Source organism: Giraffa tippelskirchi, chromosome 1 (genome assembly GCF_054371585.1).
Source record: "Giraffa tippelskirchi isolate mGirTip1 chromosome 1, T2T-mGirTip1v1.2.pri, whole genome shotgun sequence".
Classification (NCBI taxonomy): Eukaryota; Metazoa; Chordata; class Mammalia; order Artiodactyla; family Giraffidae; genus Giraffa; species Giraffa tippelskirchi.
In genome coordinates, this window is record NC_137275.1 from 79,070,331 (window position 1) to 79,093,748 (window position 23,418).

The following is a 23,418-nucleotide window of genomic DNA, read 5'->3' on the forward strand; positions in this document are numbered from 1 at the left end:
TTCTATTTTGTTCCATTGATCTATATTTCTATCTTTGTGCCAGTACCATACTGTCTTGATGACTGTGGCTTTGTAGTAGAGCCTGAAGTCAGGCAGGTTGATTCCTCCAGTTCCATTCTTCTTCCTCAAGATTGCTTTGGCTATTCGAGGTTTCTTATATTTCCATACAAATTGTGAGATGATTTGTTCTAGTTCTGTGAAAAATACCATTGGTAGCTTGATAGGGATTGCATTGAATCTATAGATTGCTTTGGGTAGTATACTCATTTTCACTATATTAATTCTTCCAATCCATGAACACGGTATATTTCTCCATCTGTTTGTGTCCTCTTTGATTTCTTTCATCAGTGTTTTATAGTTTTCTATATATAAGTCTTTTGTTTCTTTAGGTAGATATATTCCTAAGTATTTTATTCTTTTTGTTGCAATGGTGAATGGTATTGTTTCCTTAATTTCTCTTTGTTTTCTCATTATTGGAGTATAGGAATGCAAGGGATTTCTGTGTGTTAATTTTATATCCTGCAACTTTACTATATTCATTGATCAACTCTAGTAATTTTCTAGTAGAGTCTTTAGGGTTTTCTATGTAGAGGATCATGTCATCTGCAAACAGTGAGAGTTTTACTTCTTCTTTTCCTATCTGTATTCCTTTTATTTCTTTTTCAGCTCTGATTGCTGTGGCCAAAACTTCCAAAACTATGTTGAATAGTAGTGGTGAGAGTGGGCATCCTTGCCTTGTTCCTGACTTTAGGGGAAATGCTTTCAATTTTTCACCATTGAGGATAATGTTTGCTGTGGGTTTGTCATATATAGCTTTTATTATGTTGAGATATGTTCCTTCTATTCCTGCTTTCTGGAGGGTTTTTATCATAAATGGATGCTGAATTTTGTCAAAGGCTTTTTCTGCATCTATTGAGATAACCATATGGTTTTTTTTCTTTCAATTTGTTAATGTGGTGTATTACATTGATTGATTTGTGGATGTTAAAAAAAGCTTGCATTCCTGGGATAAAGCCCACTTGGTCATGATGTATGATCTTTTTAATATGATGTTGGATTCTGTTTGCTAGAATTTTATTAAGGATTTTTGCATCTATGTTCATCAGTGATATTGGCCTGTAGTTTTCCTTTTTTGTGACATCTTTGTCTGGTTTTGGAATTAGGGTGATGGTGGCCTCATAGAATGAGTTTGGAAGTTTACCATCTTCTGCAATTTTCTGGAAGAGTTTGAGTAGGATAGGTGTTAGCTCTTCTCTAAATTTTTGGTAGAATTCCGCTGTGAAGCCGTCTGGTCCTGGGCTTTTGTTTGCTGGAAGATTTCTGATTACAGTTTCGATTTCCGTGCTTGTGATGGGTCTGTTAAGATCTTCTATTTCTTCCTGGTTCAGTTTTGGAAAGTTATACTTTTCTAAGAATTTGTCCATTTCTTCCAAGTTGTCCATTTTATTGGCATATAGCTGTTGGTAGTAGTCTCTTATGATCCTTTGTATTTCTGTGGAGTCTGTTGTGATCTCTCCATTTTCATTTCTAATTTTGTTGATCTGATTCTTCTCCCTTTGTTTCTTGATGAGTCTGGCTAATGGCTTATCAATTTTGTTTATCTTCTCGAAAAACCAGCTTTTAGTTTTGTTGATTTTTGCTATGGTCTCTTTTGTTTCTTTTGCATTTATTTCTGCCCTAATTTTTAAGATTTCTTTCCTTCTACTGACCCTGGGGTTTTTCATTTCTTCCTTCTCTAGTTGCTTTAGGTGTAGAGTTAGTTGATTTATTTGATTTTTTTCTTGTTTCTTGAGGTACGCCTGTATTGCTATGAACCTTCCCCTTAGTATTGCTTTTACAGTGTCCCATAGGTTTTGGGTTGTTGTGTTTTCATTTTCATTCGTTTCTATGCATAATTTTATTTCTTTTTTGATTTCTTCTGTGATTTGTTGGTTATTCAGAAGCGTGTTGTTGAGCCTCCATATGTTGGAACTTTTAATAGTTTTTTTCCTGTAATTGAGGTCTAATCTTACTGCATTGTGGTCAGAGAAGATGGCTGGGATGATTTCAATTTTTTTGAATTTACCAAGGCTAGATTTATGGCCCAGGATGTGATCTATCCTGGAGAAAGTTCCATGTGCACTTGAGAAAAAGGTAAAATTGATTGTTTTGGGGTGGAAAGTCCTGTAAATATCAATTAAATCTAATTTGTCTATTGTATCATTTAAAGTTTGTGTTTCCTTGTTAATTTTCTGTTTAGTTGATCTATCCATATGCGTGAGTGGAGTATTAAAGTCTCCCACTATTATTGTGTTATTGTTAATTTCCCCTTTCATACTTGTTAGTATTTGCCTTATATATTGTGGTGCTCCTATGTTGGGTGCATATATATTTATGATTGTTACGTCTTCTTCTTGGATTGAACCTTTGATCTTTATGTAGTGTCCTTCTTTGTCCCTTTACACATCCTTTATTTTAAAGTCTATTTTATCTGAAATGAGTATTGCGACTCCTGCTTTCTTTTGGTCTCCGTTTGCATGAAATATGTTTTTCCATCCCTTCACTTTCAGCCTGTGTGTGTCCCTAGTTTTGAGGTGGGTCTCTTGTAGACAGCATATATAGGGGTCTTGTTTTTGTATCCATTCAGCAAGCCTTTGTCTTTTGGTTGGGGCATTCAACCCATTTACATTTAAGGTAATTATTGATAAGTATGATCCCGTTGCCATTTACTTTGTTGTTTTGAGTTCGTGTTGAAACATCCTTTCTGTGTTTCCTGTTTAGAGAAAATCCTTTAGCATTTGTTGGAGAGCTGGTTTGGTGGTGCTGAATTCCCTCAGCTCTTGCTTGTCTGTAAAGCTTTTGAATTCTCCTTCATATCTGAATGAGATCCTTGCTGGGTACAGTAATCTGGGTTGTAGATTATTCTCTTTCATTACTTTAAGTATGTCCTGCCATTCCCTTCTAGCCTGAAGGGTTTCTATTGAAAGATCAGCTGTTATCCTTATGGGGATCCCCTTGTGTGTTATTTGTTGTTTTTCCCTTGCTGCTTTTAATATTTGTTCTTTGTGTTTGATCTTTGTTAATTTGATTAATATGTGTCTTGGGGTGTTTCGCCTTGGGTTTATCCTGTTTGGAACTCTCTGGGTTTCTTGGACTTCTGTGACTATTTCTTTCCTCATTTTAGGGAAATTTTCAACTATTATCTCCTCGAGTATTTTTTCATGGCCTTTCCTTTTATCTTCTTCTTCTGGGACTCCTATGATTCGAATGTTGGGGCGTTTCATATTGTCCCAGAGGTCCCGGAGGTTTTCCTCATTTCTTTTGATTCTTTTTTCTTTTTTCCTCTCTGCTTCGTTTATTTCCATCATTCTATCTTCTACCTCACTTATCCTATCTTCTGCCTCTGTTATTCTACTGTTGGTTCCCTCCAGAGTGTCTTTTATCTCCTTTATTTCATTATTCATTCTATATTGACTCCTTTTTATTTCTTCTAAGTCCTTGATAAACATTTCTTGCATCTTCTCAATCTTTGTCTCCAGGCTATTTATCTGTAACTCCATTTTGCTTTCAAGATTTTGGATCATTTTTATTATCATTATTCTAAATTCTTTTTCAGATAGATTCCCTATCTCCTCCTCTTTTGTTTGGCTTTGTGGGCATTTCTCATTTTCCTTTACTTGCTGAGTATATCTCTGCCTTTTCATCTTGTTTAGATTGCTGTGTTAGGCGTGGCCCTTCTGTATTCTGGTAGTATGAAGTTCCTCTTTATTGTGGAGGTTTCTCACTGCGGTTGGGGTTGGACAGGTGGCTTGTCAAGGCTTCCTGGTTGGGGGAGCTTGTGTCGGTGTTCTGGTGGGTGGAGCTGGATTTCTGCTCTTTAGAGTGCAATGGAGTGACCAGTATTAATTTTTGAGATGTCTATGGATTTGGTGTGCCTCTGGGCAGCCTGTATATTGATGCTCAGGTCTCTGTTCCTGCGTTGCTGGAGAATTTGCGTGGTATGTCTTGCTCTGGAACTTATTGGCTCTTGGGTGGAGCTTGGTTTCAGTGTATATATGGAGGCTATTGGATGGTCTCTTATTAATTAATGTTTCCCCTGGCTTTCAGTCTTATTCTTGTAGTAGCCTCTAGACTTCTCCTTCCATACAGCCTCAATAATAAAACTTTTAGGTTAATGGTGAAAAGATTCTCCACAGTGAGGGATACCCAGAAAGGTTCACTGAGTTACATGGAGAGATGAGGTGGGGGGAGGGGTTTGGGGTGACCAGGAGGGGAAGAGGGGAATTCAAATGTGGAGAGAGCAATCTAGCCAGTAAGCACTTCCCTTTGTGCTTTCCACAGTTTGGAACCCTCAGAGTGGTTCACAGAGATACATAGAGAGGGGGGAGGAAGGTAATAGAGGTGAGCATGAGTAGAAAGGGAGGAATCAAGAGGGGAGAGAGAGATCTGGGCAGTATCCTGTTCCTGAAGTGTTCTCCGGTACCCAGAACACCCTCAGAGATTCACAGGATTGGGTTGAGAAGAGAAGTAGGAGGGTGGGAGATAGAGGTTCCCTGGGGGAGAAGAAAGAGCATCAATAGGGGGAGAGAGTGATCAGGCCAGTGATCACACTCCTGAGTAAAAATGGGTCCTAAAGATTGGGTTCTTAAATGTACAAAATTGATATCAAATATGTAAAGCAAAGATTAAAAATCTAGAGTAGAGGTTAGACTCTTATAAAACTTACAATATAAAAAAAAAAAGAAAAAAGGAAACAGTGTAAAAAGAAAAAAAAAACAGTAAAACAGTAAAAAAAGAAACAGTAAAAAAAAAGTAAAACAGGAAAAAAAACATTAAAAAAAGAAAACACAAAAGTATAAGATATATGTATGTAGTTTGCTTCAAAAATAGGGTGTTTTTTTTTTTTTGCAAGTTAATAGTGGGTTATGAAAATGAAATTTAAAGGTGTAATAGAGGACTTGAAGAAAAAGGAAAGAAGAGAAAAAAAATTTTTTTTTAAATAAAAAAAAAATTAAAAAAAAAATAATAATAGTAAAAAATATATATATATCCTGGACTTTCTCTGGAGCTGTTGTGAGCAGTGTGGGATCTGCTCAGTTTCAGATAGATCCTTATTCCTGCTTATACTTTTCAAGATCTATAGGTCCTTTCCAATGCAGTAGGTATTAACTACAGGGATTTTAATCTGTTTGCCTGTCCCTTCCAAAGCGCTTCCCTCTGTTTATTTGGCTTCTGTTTGGAGATCTCTTCAGTATCTAATTTCCGCCCTGCAACAAAGCAGTGGAGGTGATCTCTTTAGGTTCGCTTGTTCAATCGTGCTGTGGGGAGGAAGGAACACTGCAAATCTGGCGTGTGTGTGGTAAGCTCGCAGTGTCTCGGCCGCACTGGGTTCGCCCCCGCTCACGGCGTGTGTGCTTTCCCCGTCTACCCTGCTCAGGCTTCAGGTTACTGGGCCGGGGAGCGGGCCCTGAGCTGCGTGCACTTCCCAGGTCTAAGCCGCTCAGGTTCAGGCTCCCGGTTACTCCACAAAGGCGCAGACTCGGTTTCGCCCGCGGCTTGTGCCGTTCCCGGTCGGAGCTGCCCCGGCGGCCAGGAGTTTGGCGAGCGCGCTCTCCCCTGTTGGGGCGGTGCGGCTTATCACCTCCCTGGTTCCCGCCTCGGTTTACGGGTGTGCCCGGCTCAGGTGTGCTTTGTGTCGGTTCTGGGGAGCTGGTCTCTGGCTGCGACCCTCCCGGCGGCTGTCGACCCTCCGGGATCTCAGGCAGTCTTTGCTTAGAAACTGGGAGCCTGTTTGCAGTTTGGTAAGGGGTGCCCTCTCTGGAGCCGAGTTTGCCCCTTTCCGGCTCTGGCGGACCCCGCCTGCCCGCTGTGTCCGGCGGGGGATGGGGCGGTCCGCAGCCGGCTAGCTCTCCTCTGGTATCGCTCAGTCCTTTGTTCTGTGAGCGGGCCGGCAGTGCCTTAGAGTTGGGCTTTTCGCGGGATAGTTCTCTCTCTCTGGCTGTCCCACAGTTTAGGTTACTATCTCACGTTAGCTCCCTCAGATTGCCCTCGGGGCACTCGGGCCCGGTCCTTACCCTAGGCAGTGCCGCCCGCTCCTCTCCGTTCAGCCCCCACTTGCTGGTGGCGGATGATGCGAGCGTCTGGGGTTCTTTGCTGGGAGTTGCTCCAGGCACGTAATCTGTGGATTTTATTTATTTTTTCCTCCCAGTTACGTTGCCCTCCGAGATAAGAAATCTTCCCCCACACCCGCCAGTGGGAGGGTTTCCTGGTGCTTGGAAATTCCTCCTCTTTTACGACTCCCTCCCCAGGACGGGTCTCCGTCCCTAGCTCTTTTGTCTCTCTTTTTATCTTTTATAATTTCTCCTACCTGCTTTTGAAGATAATGCGCTGTCTTTGTGGAAGTCTGACGTCCTCTGCCAGCCTTCAGAAGTAGTTTTGTGAAGTTTGGTCAGCGTTCAGATGTTCTTTCGATAAATTTGTGGAGGAGAGAGTGGTCTCCCCGTCCTATTCCTCCGCCATCTTAGCCTGGATGCCCCCAAACTTTTTAGAACATGGACTTTTTACTTTGTCAAGACAATGACAAAACATATACACATGGAAGTAACAGATAAGAATGTTAAGTTAGAGCCAGATTATGGAGGGATATGTACTTAGATATTTATTATGTAGATGATACAAGGTCATCAAAACTTTATTTGGACTAGGAAATTCAATGCAAATCACAAAAACAGTATTACTTGTATTCTTTTTTCATCTGAAGCCTTTTTTTTTTCTAGGCTTTCAATTAACTTTATTTTCAAACTTAGAGAGTCTCCACTGTACTCACAAGATGAACACAAATGTTTCTACCGTATTTTACTGTAACGGTTTTCTGTTTTCAGTTGACTAAAAAAGACCTTTCCAATATGTGATATATTTTTGTCATTTGTCAAGTATATCTTTTTAGTTTGGTTTGGTTTTTACAATTAATGCTGACTGATAGCTGGTTTGTTTTCTGTTCCAGGTTGTGGAGACTAATTTGGTTGCTTTTGACTGTCACTGGATCATTATAAACGAGGTAAATCTAACTAAACCTTACTGTCAACTCTGAGTCCTGTTTTCATATGTATAGTCACAGCTATAGCCTTGAATTTCTAACAGGAAAGAACACAGAGTAAACTTTCAGCTCACTGAAAGGATGCTGTAAAACAAAACAGAATAAGGAGTTTTTACAAATTATAAAGGGCTTTGTATGAATAAAATAAATAGAGAATGTCTTCCCCACTGAGTATCTTTTAGCCTTTTCCGTTGGCACACACTGCCTACATCAGAGATCATTTTCATAAAAAGTACAGTTCTTCTTTGTAAGCAAAGTGAATTCCTCCCAGTGGAGGGCCTGTGTTCCATTTATATTTTACTGTTGTTTCTAGAACTTTTATATCCCACCCCCTTACAAGTGGATTAAATAGTTCCTTAGATGAATATGAATAAATAAGAGCAGATTGTTTTGCTTTTCATAAAGAAACACAACTGTTTTAAAATCCACCAACTTGTCAAATTTCTTGTGAAAGATTTTTTTTTTGCAAAAACAATGCATAACATTAAAAATACAGTATTACCACACAAGAGCCCTGTGAAATAAGTTGTTCCATTAGCACCTGCCAGTCAGAGTTAGAAAGGACAATGAGTAGATCGGTCAGGGACAAATAATGAGATAAAGATTTAGTATTCAGTATATCTATTCCTTATGGAAAAAATAATGTGTTGTTTATCAAAAGATATTAATGTTGAATTATAGAATAATAAATTTTATCTCAGGAGCAAAGTAGCATTTTTGGCAAGAATTCTAGTCTTGAATTCAGCAAGATAGGCTCAATCCTGACTTTGAAATTGGTTCATGGCTGTGTTATTATTGATATATAGTAAAATATCCTGTGCCTCAGGGGTTATTTGTTTCTACTGTACATATGACAACATTTACTTTGCCAGTTCTTAATGAAAATTAAGTGAAATATTATTGAATGCTCTTAACATGGTGCCTGACAAATGACACTCAGTAAATGGAACTGCAATAATGATAAGAGTACATTAAAAGTTCACAGATCACTTCCACACATATTATTTTGTTGAATAATGAATAGTTATGAAGTATTGAGGAAATAGTGTCTTGCCTTTCCTTGTACAGAGAAATAAAAATGATTCTTAGTTTCAAGTTGTTTCTCCTACAACACCCTTCATTGATGAATTTTAGCTCTCTTGATGGTTCTTTTTTGTTCAGCTTAAAGGCACTGGAAACATTTTACAAACCTGTTTTTGGCCTGCCAGACTTTGAGTCTACATGATTTGTCAGTGTGTTTCTTATATCAGATTAAGATATGTTCTTCAGAGATCCCCACAGATAATGTGTGTATGTCAGATCTGCTTTTCAATGAAGTTTTTAAGTCAATCTAGAATGACTAAACATCAGGATGGATTAAGGGGAAAGGGAGACAACAAACCAACCACATACCTAAAAATACCTTTTCTAGGTATTTTCATCTGTTTTTTTCCCAAAGAATCTAAGGTTCAAATAAATCGAATGGTTTGTCAAATACTACACAACTATTAAGTGGTAATAATGGGATTTAAAACTTAGTCTTTTCCAGTCTAAAGTTTTGGTTGTCGCTTTTTTTTATATATATAATTTTCCTTATAGATTATATTTTTGAAATTTTTGCTCCTAAATTTCAATCTTATAGGAGCCAGTAAGTTTTCTGTTACTTTTTGTCTTTAGCTTAATATTTTCTGGATTACTATTTTTTGAAATAGAGAATTCCCCTAATTTCTTGTTTTTGTTTCACACTCACCTTCTGATGGAGAATAGGCCACACAGCTTTTTTGATATGGAACACTGGAGCTGTTTTACTTGTTTGTGTCAATATCGATGACTAGGGGGAGAAAGTGATTTCTTGCTTCTTTAGAGACATGGATTAATCAACCAATTAACACTTTTAAGTGATAAATGGAAGTGCCCATTCTTTTCTATTTTTTGGTAAGATTGCACAAAGGACCCCTGAATTAACTTTTTTCCCATATTCAACTTAACTTCTAATGTTATCCTTGCATCTTGAAAATATGAACCCCGGTAGAGAGAGCTTCCCATGACACCAGTGACCATCTGTCTACTGCTTGCTTGTCAATTTGTGCTATGGAAGAAATTGCTTTTTCATATTATAAAGAGGAAGTTTGAGTAGTATGTATTTCACTTATGATGACTATCATGGAAAGAGCAATAGCTTTTATTTTACTATATCTTTCATAAAGATTGTAACTCATTCTGTTAAACTTCTCATTAAGTTTTATTTCATAAAGTATTAGGGCAAATGATGTCTTTCAACAATTGTTTCATAATTTGAGTCCCTATTTTACAAAAAAAAAATCCACACAAAAAACAATCTAACTGACTAATAACTCAATAAATATTAGCAATATAGAACACAGTATAAAAAAACCTCAGTTATTTTCTCATTCACATGTTAGTTTCCCACTGTAAATGGTTATTACTATAGCTTCACTTTTACCATTACTGAAACCCTTATCTCTTTTTAACTCCCCGCCCTCCTTACTAGTCCTTGAGCAGAGATGTAATTTTAGCCAGAGCAGATCAATACCACTTGGTCTTTGAAAAATCTCATGGTCACAGCCCATACTGTTTACATTGGTTATTATTTTTTTTCCTAAACTACTTTAAAAAAAATCAGAGATCAAGCATATTTTCTGTACTTTCATCCCTAAGAAATACCATCCATACATGTATCTGTGCTCAGCCCTCTTACTTCTACATGATTCCATCCAGCCACCTCATTCTCTCTGAAATATGCCTCAGGAAACTTGAGTCTCACTACCTTTATTTCTTTTATAGGTCTATTTATAATGAATGAATCAAAATTTATCTTAATTTCCATAAAATATGAAACATGAATTCCTCAAGTTTTCTAGGAAGATAATAAGCTCTAAAAGGAGCAACAACAACAACAAAATCCAACAACTTGCAAATGCCCATTTTGTTTGAACATGGAAATTGTGAATCTGATTAGTTTGGTTTGTGTAGCTACTATTTTGTTGCTAATTTTAAAATGGGTTGCAAACATTTACTTAATCTTATTGCACCAACAGTTTCTCAAAGAGAAACTATAAGTCAAAGTTGGCATTGTGCATCATGATACAAATTGATGCTGAAACTTGAAAACAGTGTATTTGTTTCATCTGCATCAACTGTGCTATAATGAGAGGCTATGCTAGTTCATATGGTGTAATCAGTCCTATGCTAGTAGTTGGAAATGGTATTTATCTTTTCCCTGAAATCAGGTGATCTAGCAGACAACAGCCTTTGCTTATAAGTATTATCATCCCTTCAGGGTCCTGAAGCAGATGGCCTAGCACTTTATTTAAGTTTTACAGGTTAGAAATTCAGATAGGAAGATATACATACATAAATACATATTAGAAGTATAGAACACAGTGTAGAAAACCTCAGTTCTTTTCTCATTCACATGTTAGTTTCCTACTGTAAATTGTTATAAATGTAACTTCACTTTTACTGTTACTGAAACCCTTAGCTCTTTTTTACCACAGCCCTCCTTACTAGTCATTGAACAGAGATGTAATTTTAGGCAGAGCAGGTCAATACCATTTAGTGTTTCAATACCACTTAATGTGTGTGTATGCTGCTGCTGCTGCTAAGTCGCTTCAGTCGTTTCCGACTCTGTGTGACCCCATAGACGGCAGCCCACTAGGCTCCCCCGTCCCTGGGATTCTCCAGGCAAGAATACTGGAGTGGGTTGCCATTTCCTTCTCCAGTGCGTGAAAGTGGAAAGTGAAAGTGAAATCGCTCAGTCGTGTCCGACTCGTAGCGACCCCATGGACTGTAGCCTACCAGGCTCCTCCGTCCATGGGATTCTCCAGGCAAGAGTACCGGAGTGGGGTGCCATTGTCTTCTCCGAATGTGTGTGTGTGTATATATATACACACACACACACACACACACACACACTGTTCAGAGCAGCAAGAATCATAATGCTATATGTAGTCTTCTATTCCCTGATGATACTAAACCTGACCTTTGATGTCCTGACTTCTTATTTAAATACTAGTTTTTTAGTTCAAGCCATTATTCTCTGCTAATCACTGCTTAGTTCTGCAGTTAAGAAGTTGTTGCTGTTATTGTTGAGATTTGAATATGTGTAGTGAATATTTTTCGTTTTTCTAGTTTCGTGATTAATTGAACTGCTCTCTACTAATCTGTCAAGCAGAAAGTTGACATTCTGTTCCTCTTTCCACTCTTATAGTCTACAGTTGGTTTTGTTCCATGTTTCATGATATTTGTATAATAATTTTGCATTACTGTTAAACTTTATGGAAGCATCAAAGGATCTTTTTTGTTAAAGTATGGAAGCATAAACATATCAGCAACACAACAATAAGCATAATCTTTTCAAATTATGCTACATAACACACTGCTTAATATCATTACTAAAATCTGCTTTATTTATAATAGATAAAGTTATTAAAGCACCTGAGTGTCTCTACTTAAAATTTCAGGAGTCTATCTTTAAACGATGGTTTGCTGAAATCTTGCCGTTCATTCAATTTTTTATTTGACAATACATTTAATGAATACCTACTATAAGCCAAGAACTTCATTAGATGTAAAGAGATAAAAGAATAGGAAAGGAGGAAGGGATCCTATTCTGAAATAGTTTATATAATATAGATTGGCATCCGATCTAGTAGATTTTGAGAGTCTTTCCTTCCCCAGAATTCTATTAACTTAAGCTTAAAGCTGATATCCTACAAGGATTCAGGAGTGATCCAATTCTCCTAAAAGATTTGTTCTGGAAATTGGCTGTTTCTGATGGAGTTATAGCCCTACCAGATATTTTAGCTTTCCTCTTCCGTGGCTTTGACTCCAATTCAGTATTCGCCCTATGTTAAACTATCACAGTAAAGTGAATAAGAATCTTTTCTCAGATATATTGATTTGACTCTTGATAATTTTTGATTATCCATGTAAATAATTTTTGGAGAATAAAAGGCTGAATGCTTTGCTCTTAAAGAAGAACACTTGAGAAAAATTAAGTACACTAAAACATATTTGTTTGTTTTTCATTGCAATATTAATTCTTATTTCATAAATATGCTTACTAAAATAAATAGTACAAAAACATCAAATAATTTTTAATTTACTTTCTTTAAATTCCTTCAAACTCAGGAAATGTCTGTATAACTTAGTAGCATATGTAGGTAGTACAGGGGACTCAGTTGAGTGTGTGGTAAACTAGTTCTTCATATGATTATTTTTTTAAATCAGATATTTTAACATTTTTAAAAGTCTGCACATGTGAACAGTGTAGATTCCAATAGATTATGCAACAGCTTCATATTTTAATAAAGCAGTTTACCTACCAATTTATTTTTCTTTTCAAAATATTTCTTAATAGATTAAATATTCACTTGGCTTCCACTGTTTACATGACATTGTATTTGCCACTCTTAAAATGCATCTTCCGGAATGCAGAAGTTCTGTAAATATAAAATAGCTACCTAATCAAGTTCTCATATCACTATCAAACTATTTTTGAGATCAGGTATCAAAACTAAAACTGCAAGTGAATTTTTTGAGACTGTCTGTTAGCTTCATTCAAAATGGCAGATTCTTTCCTCCCAGAAAATTACTTTCTTTTCCCTTCCTCAAATAATAATAGGCAAAATATATTCAATTCAAATTGACATCTTCTCAGATATAGTTTAGTCATTTAGACATCTGAGGACTTCAGCTTTTAGAACTTGTAAAAGGTAACCATCCTTTTATGTGGATTTAAAAATAGTCCTCTCAAAGACTTTGGCTCCTGATAGATGACTGTACCATTCCTTATAGAATTATTAGGCTATTAAATTCTAGAATAGTATATCTTTATTGTTTTAATTCCTATCATTCATGAATATTAATCTAAATAATTCCTGTAAGGAAAAATGGATTCCTTACATGATTACTTCAGTGTCTTTTGATGACATTTATAAAATCTTATTATGAGTAAAGGGTATCTTGATGAAGAACTTGGAATCTCCCTACTTCTTTATTTGTACATGAAAATTAACAACATCTGAATCAGAATGTAGTTTTTAGTAGAAAATGAAATAATGTGTTAAGTACTTAGTATTTTTCCCAAAATATAGTAGGATCTTAATAAATGTAAGTTTTTGTTCTAATATGCTGATTTGGAGTTCAGCACTGGTGGAGCATGTAGAAATAGTGGTATTTGACAAAATATTGATAAATCTTATATTGCTAAAGAAAAAAAAAAGACCACATATATAACACAACTTAGTCAATATTATGAAAGAGTGGTAGAAATTTTCACTGCTTTTTTAAAATCAAGATGCCTATCTGCATAATATGAAAAAATTTTAAGCATGTAATAACATTGAATAAAAATAAAAATTGATTTTAAACATTTCCTGTTTAAAGTTCAGACCTAAAATGAAGTTGATAGACACTGTAGACACTGTTTAATTTTACTTCGTGAGTAGATGGCAGAGAATTAAAAACTGACCTGCTTTTGCCAGACAGAAATTTTGGTATCCAGTGAAATGATACACACTAAAGGAAAAAGACAGCATTTTAAACTGAGAAAAATCATCTTTATGGTACATTAATTGACTGGAAATCCAGGATATTATACTGGATATGGCTGATGGAAGGTGTTATTTTATTTTCAGAAAAATCTTTATTTCATAAAGATCATAAATAAAGGATGGATTTTAAAGCTAATATGTTCTATGAGAAAAAAAATTTGCGCTTGTAAATTATCTTTTTCTCTTTCATTATTCTGTAATAATTCTTTGAAACAAACCTGAGAAATACTCACTGCAGACCAATATGTATCCTATGTCAAATCTTTTATTTCTGTTGCTGTAAGAATCTGTTGAAACCAATAATATGTTAATTATAAAGATTTCATTGGTTTAAAAGATTTCAGATGGATACCATGAATTACAAACTACCAAAGTAAAATCTGCATTAAAAGTAAAATTTATTTTGATCACATTTATTCTAATTCCAATTAGTATAATGTTCAACTAGAACAGATGTTTGTTAAAAATATTATTTTTTTTATTTTCACATCCATAGTTGAGTCAAATCTTTAAGTCTAGAGTTGGATGATGACTGTGAAAAGGAAGAAGAAAATGCTTTACTTTGAGTTCTTAAAGGCTTATATGCAAACTAGTAGTAATTTGGATAAACATCACTGGAGTTCATTTTGTATTAATCAATAGAATTTTTTATCTTTATGTTAAGAACACAATTATATACTAATATATCAGTTCAGCAGTTAATGAGCACTTTATCTATTCCTTATCAAAACAAGTCCATGAGTTAACACCAATAGTTCTAAGAAAAAAATGGGAAAAGTCTTAAAAAATGATGCCTCCTCTTTCTCTCTCTACTGTTTTATTTAAGAACCCCCTTTTCATTGCTAATAACAATATATATTACTCTTACATTACAGCTATCTTCCTAGGTTGTCAAAGTACCTTGAAATCCATTAATGAATAATTAAGTGTAATAGCAGCTTACTTTGTGACCTTTTCCAATGTTTAGATAACACATAGTTTTCTGAAGTATTCAACATATTATAAACTTATTATAAATAAAAAGTATTTAAGTCCATCACTCCATTTGAAATTATTTAGGCATTCATTAATTATATACATAAATGCATATAATTTAAAGCACAGACAGCAACTACAAATGAGTTGATTATTTTAATGAACGTGTAGTGTTGTTTTCACTTGGATGTGGGCTAAGCATTAAGCAAATGTATTACAGTAACAGAATCTCTTAGCATTTCCTGATAACAACTCATAAATAGTTTTGTGTTTCTGTTATGTACTATAACATTTCTGATTCTTCCATTTCTTATCTTATAGGAAATAAATGATGTGGATGTACAGGAACTTGTAAGAAGGTCAATTGGAAGGTTAACCATCATTCGACAGACATTTCCAGTCCCCCAGAATATAAGTCAGCGATGTTTCCGTGGCAACCATCGAATATCTTCAACATTGTGTGATCCAAAGGATCCATTTGCTCAGAATATGGAGGTATATTCTAAGCACCCAGATATGTCTTTAAGGGTTTTTTTTGGTCAGTTGTAGAGAGACATTTTCTGATGACATTGCGTTCAGAATTCTACATGTTTCCATTTTTGGTCCAGCAATTTCATAAGTCTACTGGGAAGAGTGTTAAGAATCTGTCTTTGATTGTTTTAAATCTCATTACAGCAAAATATCTATTCGATAGAAATATAATCAGTAACGGTTATTCTCTTTTCAGCAAGTAAATCAATAGCATTTATCATGGTAGAATTTGTGATTGATACTCCTTAATGCTAAACTCCAAATTATTAAGCTAATAAATTTGTTTGCCTTTTCTGGCATAACAAGGATATAGAAGCTTATTCCTTTTTAAAGATTAATTTCTGGCTGGAAGGACTTCACCAGAAAAATATTTAGAAATCCGAAAATACAGTTGTGTTATATAAAGTTATATCCAACTCAGATGGGAGATAGCTGAAACCTTTGCTATTCAGAATACAACAAAGAATTTGAAGTAAATGAATACAATCTCTGAGAAGCAAAACGAAAAAAAAAAAAAAAAAGAACATCAAGTCCCTGCAGCTTACATATAAGAATGCCCTTTTAATACTCGTCTGGATCCTATTTCTTTTTCTTAAGGAAACTCCTATCAGAATGTTTTGTTTTATTTCTCTTTGCACGGGACATCTCAATATGTCAATTTGAAGGAGCTTTAACAAAGGCAGGCACATCAACAAGAATAGGGCTATATAGGAAGCCCTATACCGAGGCGAGAAACATAAAAAGAGAAATCAAAGAGATATGCTAATTCAAATATCCTATCAGAGCAGGATCTTCTCTGTGAAGCAACTCTACATTATAATACAGTTCCAAGTGTATCACTATAGTATATAGCTAGTTTATTAGTTAATATTTAAACAGTAACCCTGAGATACCAAGAAAGATTAAAGTCATGGTCAATTTCATAAGAAAAAACATAGGATCTATTTTAGAAACCTATTCCTTCAAAATGTTTAATAGAAATAGTATTTTAGTACTTAGAGATGTTCAGTTTGAAAAGGCTGGAAAAATAATTCTAGGAGAACTAGTTCATTCCTAATAATACTAGATAAATAAGGTGACTTGGCAAAACTACTTCCTTATTTGAAAGATAACAGATTCCCTATTTTTAGTCAGCTTTGAATATTTTAGATAAATGGCCATTTATCTAACCATTTCTTCATACTTATTACCATTGTAATGCTGCTGCTGCTGCTGCTGCTGCTGCTAAGTCGCTTCACATATCCGACTCTATGCGATCCCATAGATGACAGCCCACCAGGCTCCTCTGTCCCTGGGATTCTCCAGACAAGAATACTGGAGTGGGTTGCCATTTCCTTCTCCAATGCATACATGCATGCTAAGTAGCTTCAGTCGTGTCCGACTCTGTGCTACCCTATGGACAGCAGCCCACCAGGCTCCTCTGTCCACAGGATTCTCTAGGCAAGAATACTGTAGTGGGTTGCCATTTCCTTCTCCACCATTGTAATGAACAGTGTGTATTTACACAACAGCTGGCTCCGGGATCATTGCCCACAGAACTTTGCTAGTAGATTTTAAGCTTCTTTAGAATAAGTTCCCTCCAGGCATCATAAAATCACATGAAGTATTTGTCTTTCTTTCTTTTTCCGGTCATACCTACCATGGTGCTTTGCACATTTGTAAGAATTTGGATTTGAAAGTAATTGATAAGAAAACAGAAGTCAAAGTGAGCCACTCAAGCCTAAACAGGTTTTAAGTTTTCTACTTCTGATGACCTATCTTTTGATATTAATTGGTTCTGTGTATAATTGATGTGGAAATGATAGAATTTTAAATAGAAACATGAAAGAACTTTGATTTAGAAAATCATGAGATATTAAAGGCTGTTTCTGTTGAAAGGGTAGTAGGAAATGTACGGATTGGGAAAGCAGAAAGGCACTGCATAGTATTTCAAAGCATATTCACCTAACAGCACAATCCTTCTTATTCAGTTGAGTTCCTTGAAATCAGGGCACAAATATTTTATTTATCTTTATATTCCCAGACATATCTAATGAATTAAGGATGTACTGGAAGTAACACCCCTCCTGCCCCATACCTTCATCATACACCCCTGAAAGCTACAGATCGAAGAAAGCTGGAAGGTTACTTTTCTTTGTGCATTTATTGTGTATTAACGTCCCTATTATATGTAATAGAATTTGACTAAATGTTTAATATGTAAAAGGAAAACTGACAGAAACTTTATATGTGAAGATTTATATAGTGCCTAAATGCTGGGCTATTGAATTTAAAATGTTCCACTAAAAGCAGAGCATTTGGTAAAAAGTCTGACCTTGGTACATGTTTTATCTCACTGAAGTTAAAGAAAATAACAAGAAAAGTACTTTAAAAATTGAGAGTAAGGGGTTCCCTGGGAGAAACAACCCTCTCTCAACTTGGAGTCCACAATGCAGATAAAAAGGATCACAGGTAGACATATATCTTATCAGCAGGGTCCAACTTAAAGAAAAACTCAGAAAAAAAGGTATGAAAATATGATTCTTGTGACCTCTAAAAATAGAAACCCAGAGGTCACAATAATCTGTACAACAGAGGAGAAGAGGGTACCTCTAGAGAAGAGGGTGAGCATCTAGAGATGCTGATACGTGTTTTAGTGTACACAGAAAGGGAAGTAATATTTTGTTGTTGTTCAGTCGCTCAGTCGTCTGACTCTGTGACCCCATGGACTGCAGCACACCAGGCTTCCCTGTCCTTCACCATTTCCCAGTATTTGCTCAAACTCATGTCCATTGAGTCAGTGATGCCATCCAACCATCTCATCCTCGGTCATCCCCTCCTCCTGCCTTCAATTTTTCTCAGCATCAGAGTCTTTGGCAATGAGTCAGTTCTATGCATCAGGTGGCCTAAGTATTGGAGATTCAGCTTCAGCAACTGTCCTTCTACCAGGGAAGCCTAAGTAATACTTAGAAAGAACAAAAGCCAAGTTTCCTCAATCTTTAAATTAGTTCTAGAAAGACTAAAATTCAGAATTAGCTGGAGTTGCAGAATAAATGTCAAAGAAAACTTTCAGCTAGAAACAGAGTTTTTAGCAATATATGAAACAAGAAGGAAGTAAGCCATTTATAGCTTGATGAAACTAGTGTTGTCTTCCCAGGTGGCATGGTGGTAAAGAATCCCTCTACCAATGCAGAGATGCAAGAGATGTGAGTTCGATCCATGGGTCAGGAAAATCCCTTGAAATAAGAAATGGCAACTTATTCCAGAATACTTGCCTGGGAAAGCCCATGGACAGAGGAGCCTGGTGGGCTAAAGTCCATGGGGTCACGAAGAGTCAGACACAACTGAGCAACTGAGCACACACACAAAACTAATGTTAGTTTGGCTGCTAATGGAGAGAAAATAGAAACATTCAAATCCTATTGCTTCTGTTTCACCATCCAGGAAAAAATAATGTCTTAAAATTGGAAAGATTAGGATAAAAGTCATTTAAAGAAAAGTAAATCATTAGATTAGAAGGAGCAGGTATTTGGAGGTGGTTAGAGTATACCTTACTGTTCTAAAATGAAGCCTGGAAAATAATTTCTCAGAGCAGTTAATAAAGCTGTAGATATGATCACAATGTTGTAATTTAGAAATATTAGAGAAATACTTAGGAAGAGAACCCAAGTACAAGGCATTGGTATATTGGTATATCCCAGTTTTCAAAAGGGAGGTAGAAAGATTTTGACAACAAGTGCTTAACACACTAAAATTAATATTTAGATACATTGCTGTTGTTCAGTTGCTCAGTCCCGTCCGATTCTTTGTGACTCCATGCAGTGCAGCATGTCAGGCTTCCCAGTCCTTCACCATCTCCCGGAAGAATATACTACTAAATACATGGGTTGAGGAACTTTAAACAAGAAAATAGGACTTCCTTAAGAACAGGCATCACTGAAGCCTACTTAACTTTTTTTTTTTTATATTTAGATATTGTCGTAAAACTTTTTATTGTTTGTTGATTTTAATGTAGTGTTTGAAAACTGTTACTTTTAGGAAAACATTATAAATCTATATAAATTGATGTCACTCAAACATTTTCACCAAAGACTACTAAGAACAAACGATGGTAAACATTTTGGCCTCAGGTTTTTTAAAATGTTCAAAACATAGTCTTATTATTGCCTTTAAAAGTTATATAATATATGGGTTTCTTTAAAATTAAAAGTAATATAGTTTGAATCAAGATTGCTTGGAGAAATATCAGTAGCTTCAGGTGTAAAGATGACACCAACTTTATGGCAGAAAGGAACTAAAGAGCTTCTTGATGAAGGTGAAGGAGGAGAATGAAAAGGCTAGCTTAAAACTCAGCATTCAGAAAACTAAGATCATGGCATCCACTTCCGTCACTTCATGAAAAATAGATGGGGAAACAGTGGAAACAGTGAGAGACTTTATTTTTCTGGGCTCCAAAATCACAGCAGATGGTGACTGCAGCCATGAAATTAAAAGACGCTTGCTCCTTGGAAGAAAAGCTATGACAAACCTAGACAGCATATTAAAAAACAGAGACATTACTTTGCCAACAAAAGTCTTTATAGTCAAAGCTATGGTTTTTCCAGTGGTCATGTATGGATGTGAAAGTTGGACCATAAGAAAAGCTGAGTGCCGAAGAATTGATGCTTTTGATCTGTGAGTGCTGGAGAAGACTCTTGAGAGTCCCTTGGACTGCAAGGAGATCAAACCAGTCAATCTGAAAGAAAATCAATCCTGAATTGGATGGACTGATGCTAAAGCTGAAGCTCAAATATTTTGGCCATCTGATGCGAAGATCTGACTCATTAGAAAAGACCCTGATACTGGGAAAGATTGAAGGGAGGAGAAGAAGAGAATGACAGAGGATGAGATGGTTGGATGGCATCACCGACTCAATGGACATGAGTTTGAGAAAGCTCCTGCAGATGGGAAGGACAGGGAAGCCTGATGTGCTGCAGTCTATGGGGTTGCAGAGTCAGACACAACTGAGTGATTGCACAACAACAACAACATTTCAAATAATAATCAGCTAAACTACTTTGTTTTGTTTCCAAATCTTCAGGCAAAATTGGTAAGCCTAAAACATGGCCCAGATGTATTATGTAGGTTTGAGTACCTTTAATATTTACAGCTTATCACCACAGTTTCTCTTACCCTCAGTTTGGGAAGTATGGAACTAGTGAAATAATAAAACCCCACTGATAAATATTCTATTCTTGAATTGCAAGGAATTCTCTATGGTTATCCAAAGAGTCTGTCTTTGGACATAGGGCTTCCCTTGTGGCTCAGCTGGTAAAGAATCCGCCTGCAATGTGGGAGACCTGGCTTTGATCCCTGGGTTGGGAAGATCCCCTGGAGAACGGAAAGGTTACCCAGTCCAGTATTCTGTCCTGGAGAATTCTATGGCCTGTATAGTCCTTGGGGTTGCAAAAAGTCGGAGATGACTAAGCAACTTTGACTTCACTCAGACCTAGTATTTTCAAGATTTTTAAACCAACACAAATTAAAATGAATAAAATATGTCTATCAGATTTGTTAATGACATAAAACTAGAAGAGAAAGCTTATATTTTCTTACATCATCAATATTCAAATTGTTAATAGTCACTGAATAATATGCCTAAAATTTAAAATATGATAGAGATGAAGTATAGATTCAAAGTCAGTTACATGAAGTCTAAATGGATGAGACCTGGTTTGACAGTTTAAGGCTGTTAAAATGAAGGCAAACTTGTTTTGAGCATAGCAGAAGTAATATTTGCTCCAAACCATTCTAATGTTATCTCGGTATCTGTGTCAGAAGCATTTTGTTAAGCTCAAGAGAGATAATATTTTATCCAAATCTCTCCAGTCAGTTCACATCTGCAAATAAAGTTAGTTCTGAGTATTATACTTTCAACAGAAACACTGAAAAATAAGAGAAAGACAGAGGGAGAATGAGCTGCCTAGAAATTATACCAGGTAATCAACTACTAAAGGAATGTTTCAGAGCAAGTCAAAGAAGGTATCAGATATTGGAAAGCTGGCATGTAGAGGAGGTTGGTGTTGATGGTTCAGTAAAGTCAGAAAACAAATGTTGTTAGAATAGATAGAGAGAAACGATTGGTCAAATGGTGGGATGCTGACGTTTAAGATGTTAGAGGAGTTGTTCATTTGTGTCTAATAAATAGTCACTTGTGCTGGTCATGGCCAGAGTAGAAGCAAAGGTCATCTGAATAAAAAGTGACCAAGAGGTCAGTAGGTAATGGCCGAGAGGGGCCGTAATGTGTGGCATGGTAAAGAGCACAAACCTCAAAAGAGAATAGGAATTTGCTAAGAACAAAGTAAAAGAAGGGATAATAGAAAGCTCAGAGAATGTCATCACCCCCTTTTGATTCTGCAGTTTGGGATGTGAGCAAACAAAGAGAGGCAATCATTTGTCAAAAACACTTACCACATATCGACTACAAATCACCGACCTTTTAGTCCAGCATGGATGCTAAAGCGCGTGCCTCTAGATATGCAAAGGGGACTTTGCCATAAGAAGTGTCCCCAGTTGTCAGATCGCTCACATCTTGACTTCTGTTAAACCTAATTGATGTTAAACTAGACTATCTTTTCTTTGACTTTCTTTCTTTGACAACTATTTATCAAAAACCAAATATGTGCTAGACTCTGGACTAAGTCAAGAGGAAATAAAAAATAAGGGAAACAAAAAGTGAAAAAGGCAAAAATATTGCAACATGAGCCCCTATCCAGAAGGAACATATATCTGTGCAAAAAGCAATTTAAAAGAAATCTTAGCATTCTGATATGCTTCAATAGAGATATGCACTGAGTGTTCCGGGAGATAAAACAAGAACTGCCCACCTAGCCTGGGAGTGGGGACAATCCTGAGAAGTTGTCAGGGTAGGATTCACCCAGCCTGTGACCCATGAATTGAGTATGAGAGGAAGTTAACTAGTTAGAGACAGATAAAGAGACATCAGAGGATGTTCCCACAACTATCTCATCTACACACTTGAAGCAATCAGTCAGAGGGTGAAACAAAATCAAACTAGATTGCTTAGAGCAAGAAAGTTTGAGGCAGTGGAGCCATAAGAGGTTAGAAAAGGTCAAATTATTATAGATTATTGAGAAATATCCTAAGATTTGCCCCAGGCTTTTGGATACAACTCATTCATCCTTCACGTTTCTTCTAGCTTTACATTTCGGATCTTCAGTCCAATTCAGATGAAGTTCATTTCATCGGCTACTTCAAGCATTACTCTACATTCATGGCCAGTTACAGCCATCTCTCTAGTCCCTCTAGGAATTATCTGGTAGGGTGGGGGTGAAGATTAGAATAGCCTATGCAAATATTTCCTTATAAAGAATAAACTGATATTTCATGTGGTGCATACGAGTGTTCAAAGTCTCTTTAAAGGAAAGTCTACAAACACAAATGGTTAAAGATTTACCTAGTTAGAAAATTCAAAGGCATCGCTAGGAAGTGCTTATTAACAGTTGTTCAAATTCCCATCATCCTAATAGTTGAAGTTTAGTAGCATGCTGTGATGTGGGCAAAAAATTTCATAAGATTCCTTCATGATTAATTATAAGCAAAGGGTAATCAAAGTACTGTCCCCTTTATTTTCAAGAAAAAAATGTGATAATAAGACTCTAAAAAATCTGAGAAGATTTACATGCTTAAAATGGATTCATTTTTTATAGCTATGTTGAGTTCTCATTTTTTATTTTATATTGATTTTTTTACTTTCAGAGAGGAAATAATGTAACATTTAACCACTGTTGTTGACCTTGGATATCTCATGGTGTCTATATTTTTAAAATGTTATTTCTAAATTATTTAAAAAATAGACAACATTGGTAATTAACAGTGAGGATAGTGATTCTGGCAAACTGTAAGAGGGCAATACAATGTATCAAATATTTGTATAATTTATTTTAAAACCTATGTAGAAGGAAGTTAATATGATTACCTTAAAGAAGAAATCATTAATATAAACACACATTCACAAACAGCAGTTTATGGTATTTGTCATGTTAATTGCAATGCACCTGTATATAATTTTGTATAGACCCTTGATCATTGTAATGTTTATAATGGTGTGTTTCCTCTCACTTTTTCATTACTGAATCTTCATAGACACAAACATATAGGCAGATGGTGGCGTCCGGCACCTATGACACTCATCTTCCATGTAAAATCAAGTTGATGTTTCTCCATCTGAAAAACTAGAATGCAAAAATTTGAAATATTCAGAAAATGTATTATTCAGTTTGCCCTTCCAATCTTAAGCCC

The 23,418-nt window shown here is 36.0% G+C and overlaps 1 protein-coding gene across 4 annotated transcripts in view; it reads left to right on the forward strand.

Annotated features, from left to right (window-relative positions):
* The window catches only part of GRID2 (glutamate ionotropic receptor delta type subunit 2), a 1,592,807-nt gene that overhangs the window by 939,296 nt on the left and 630,093 nt on the right, over nucleotides 1-23,418 (forward strand). For all 4 annotated transcript variants that reach the window (XM_081594858.1, XM_081594839.1, XM_081594831.1 and 1 more), the window contains 2 exons: nucleotides 6,983-7,036; nucleotides 14,929-15,102. In XM_081594858.1, coding sequence (XP_081450984.1) covers nucleotides 6,983-7,036; nucleotides 14,929-15,102 — 228 coding nt within the window. The remainder of the gene's footprint in view (nucleotides 1-6,982; nucleotides 7,037-14,928; nucleotides 15,103-23,418) is intronic.